This window comes from Echinops telfairi, unplaced genomic scaffold (genome assembly GCF_000313985.2).
Source record: "Echinops telfairi isolate 266 unplaced genomic scaffold, ASM31398v2 ScPeMD7_7457;HRSCAF=8495, whole genome shotgun sequence".
NCBI lineage: Eukaryota > Metazoa > Chordata > Mammalia > Afrosoricida > Tenrecidae > Echinops > Echinops telfairi.
In genome coordinates this window covers 1,795,323-1,799,185 of record NW_022111357.1, presented here as the reverse complement: position 1 = coordinate 1,799,185, position 3,863 = coordinate 1,795,323, and the positions used below count along the sequence as shown (strand labels likewise).

Genomic DNA, 3,863 nt, shown 5'->3' with positions numbered 1-3,863 from the left:
CCCACCCCACCGGCTGTGAACTTCCTGCAGGCAGGAGCTGGGTCTTGTGCACTGGCTGGGAAGTGTTTCTGGAAAAAGCACATGGATGGCACCTCACCAAAGGTGGGCCAGAGCACCTCAGTATGCCCCATGGGGAGAAGGGAGCTGGGTGAGGGCCAGGGTCCGGCCAGAGTCTCTCCTGCCCACTGGGGCACAAGTCCAGCCCACCAGGCATTCAGGTGGTGGGGAGCCAGTGGCCTCTGTGTGACCTGTCTGGGCTTTCCTTCTCTCAGCTGAAATCAGGGCTACCCACATGGCCAACATCTGCAAGGAGACCCTACTGCAAACTGCCTGTTGTGTGTCCCTGAAAGACGCCAAGTCCCCACCCCGCAGCTTTGAGGGATGGGCCCAGGCCCACTGGGTTCTCTTTAACCAAGGTGTTTTCTGTCATTGCCTCTTTTGTGAGGTCATCCTTCGAAGAGAAAAACAAAATGGAGCAACCTGTGCACGCGCACCGCCCCCCCTCCCTTAGTCGCACTCTTAGTAGTATTTTAGGAACCTGCCTGGTCTCAGGAATGCTGGTGACGCCGTGGGTTAAGTACTGGACTGCTGGCTGCAGGAGAACAGGGGAGCTGGCTGCTCCTGTAAACTCACACAGTCTCAGAAACTAGGTTCGCGGGGAGCCAGCATCAAGCAGTGGGCTCATTATTTTAGGGGTTTGGATCAAGGCTTGCCAGGGGTGGAGGGGTGCTTCCTGCCTCCTGCTACAGACAGCTCGGCTACCCACCTGCAGGGGTCACACTAGCCCCCTCTCCTGGTTCGGCAGGGCCAGCTGGACCCACGGCCTCTGATTTACCTGCCTCCTCCCCACTGTCAGCTCTTGGTGACAATGGCATGGCCAGGTGTGTGTGTGAGGGCGGGGGGTGAAGGGGGGATAACAGGGCCTGTCAGCTCTCTGGAAAGCTCTCAGACTCTCTAGACCAGTGGTTCTCAACCTGTGGGTCGCAACCCTTTTGGGGGTCGAACGACCCTTTCACAGGTGTCACCCGATTCATAACAGTAGCAAAATTACAGTATGAAGTAGCAACGAAAATAATTTTATGGTTGGGGGGTCACCACAACATAAGGAACTGTATGAAAGGGTCGCGGCACCAGGAAGGTTGAAAACCACTGTTCTAGATGGTAGGTAGTGTGGGCTTGAATGTGCGGGTATGTGTGTGGGTATGGTTGAGGGCAGGGTCAAGAGTTGTGTGGCTTGGGGTGACCGGTCATAACCGAGTGGCAGGACGTACTGAGCGAACTGCTGCTGGTGTGAGCCACCACGCTGGCCTATGTAGCAGGGACTCTGCGACACAAGAACAGGGCACAAACCTCAGGCCCCCCCAGCCCCACTCTACCACCTTCCTGCCTCCTCCCCACCCCTGCTTGCTCTCGAAGCTCCCATGTGAGGTGGGTCCCCCCACTCCCACCCTGTGTGTGTGAGGGGGTGCGGTGGCTGGGCGGGTAGCCTGGCCCTTCCACTCTGGGGCCTCTCCCGCCCTTCCTTCCCAGAAGACACGAGCTGGGCGACAGGCGAGAGAGCGAGAGGAACAGCTGGTGGGGCATTCTAGAGCTCAGCCCCGGGTCTCCCGGGCATCGCACCCCTCCCTGACTGCCCTGAGAGCGGCAGGAGCACGGGGGTGGGGGGCTCTGTGGGAGGGAGGGGAGCATAGGGTAGGCTGGAAATGAGGGTTCAGGCTGAGCAGCAGCCCCAGACACCCCGAACACCGTGTGAAGCATGAGGGGGCTCTGCACACTCACCCAGGGAAACCTGCACAGGTGCACACACACAGTGTCTCACAGGGGCTACGCCCTACACACGGAGCCCAGAACACGTGTGCATGGGCAGTGCCTCAGGGGGCTCTGCACACCCAGGGAGCCCTGCACATGCTGTGCATACACAGAGCCTCACGGGGCTCTGCCCATGCACGCGCGTGCGCGCGCACACACACGGAGCCCTGCATCTGCACACGTGTGCACACATGGTGCTCCAGGCAGGGTCTTAGCTGTAAACCGGCGGTTATGACAGTCTGTGCCTCACAGAGTCACGGTGAGGACCCAGTGAGACCCTCCAGGGTCTGGGCTTAGCACACGCCTGGCACACACTCACTCGCTGCGGGGCTCCTTCAGCTCCTGCTCTAATTCTCAGGAACTAATTCACCCAGAGCCAGTGAGCACCCACTGGGGCCGGGCCTGATCTGCATTCTGAGCACACACCCCGGCCTGGGGAACGCAGTGCCCACTATATGCAGCTGCGCATTGCAAGAGCCTGGGGAGTGGGGTTCATCAGGAGGTAGATGGGAGCTGGACACGGCCAGGAGGAAGGGCAGGAGGTAGAGGGAATGGGGGGATGGGGGAAGAAGGGAGAAGGGCAGAAAGGGAGCATGGGGAGGAAGGGAGGGAGGAGGGAGGCAGAGGAGGAGGAAGAGGGAGTTGGGGACTTGACTGGAGACCTGGGTACCTTCTTCGGCTTCCAGCTCCTCTAGCACCCCTGTCTCTTGGCACTTTTTGCTGTGGGCCTTGGACTTCATGTGCTTAGTCAGATTCCCTGGAAAGAAAGGAGAGCAGGTTCAGGCTCGGCTGGCAAGTCTGGTGCGGGGCAGGGGCCAGGCACAGAGGCAGGCCCTGAGGAGGGCAGGGCAGGGTGCCCCCTGTGCCCAGCGCCCAGGCTGGGAGGCCCAGCCACAGGCCTGTTCAAGGTGCACACAGGCACTGGGGTGGGTGGGCACAGGGCGATGAGGGGCAGAGAGCCCAACGAGGGATTGAGGGACTGGTTATAAAGACACAAATGAGGAAAAGACCTCAGGGGCCATCGGCCCCCTTCACTCTGGCCCAAGTGCTGTGACATGGTTAGACATGGCTAACAGGACCCTTCATGAGGGCTGGGGTGTCACGGTGGCTCCCATCCATCAACACAATGGGTAGGGCTGAGGGAACATCTAGGGCATCACCCCCCCAGAGTTTGGGACGAAGAACCAGGGCAAAGTCCCTATTAAGAATGGGGAGAAGGCAGAAAGTGGGGCCAGGGGAGTGGGGTAGGCCAGAACCTAAGAGCCAGGAGGCTGGGGTCCAGGCCTTGGCTTCCTTCGGGAAGCTGTGCTTCCTTCTTGGCCTTACTTTCCTCTAGAGAGCAGTGTCTGGAAGGCCAAGGCTCTCCATGGGTTCATGCCTCCCAAGCCCTCGGACAGGAGGCTGCCTCTGCCCAAAGTCCTCAGTCCAGCCTGACAGCGAGGTGCGCAGGGCCAGCATCTCTGGAATCAGGAACAGTGACAACGGCTACCTCTTTCCCGAGGATGCACAGAACCTCACAGGTCCCAGAGCTGTGAGGGCAGGCAGGGGTGCCCGGGGAAGGAGGGGGCAGAACACCCGGGGTTTGCCCCAGGAGAATGTAGGCTCAGTGCTGCCTTTCAGCCCAGCAGCCACCCCCACACAGGGTGTGCTCTCTGTTGCTCTGGGGTTCTCACGTGGCCAGTCACCCAGTTCCTGGTACAACCCCGGCGTCAGGCGTGGTGACGCATTAATTCCATTCGTTGCTCAGTTGCAATGAATGGATAGAAGAGAGAAGGATGGGTGGGTGTGAGAATCCTGGACTGACTGCATAGAGAAGTGGGTGGATGGATGAATGGATATGTGGATGAGAGGAAGTCAGAGTGGATGGAGGAAGAACCGGAAGAAGATGGACAGATGGATGGGACACTGGACAGAGAGACAGACAGCAGCTAGAGGAGCTGGTGGAGAATAAACGGAAGGGTGAGTGGACAATGGGTCCATAAAGGGATGAGGGATGAGATGCGGGAGACCAGAGGCCACAGAGAGCAGCTGGCTGGTGCAGGCGCACATGGGGG

At 59.6% G+C, this 3,863-nt stretch overlaps 1 protein-coding gene across 1 annotated transcript in view; it reads right to left on the bottom strand.

The window, feature by feature from the left end:
• The window catches only part of HIVEP3 (HIVEP zinc finger 3), a 449,179-nt gene that overhangs the window by 6,038 nt on the left and 439,278 nt on the right, over positions 1-3,863 (bottom strand). The window contains exon 7 of the mRNA XM_045299139.1: positions 2,480-2,566. Coding sequence (XP_045155074.1) covers positions 2,480-2,566 — 87 coding nt within the window. The remainder of the gene's footprint in view (positions 1-2,479; positions 2,567-3,863) is intronic.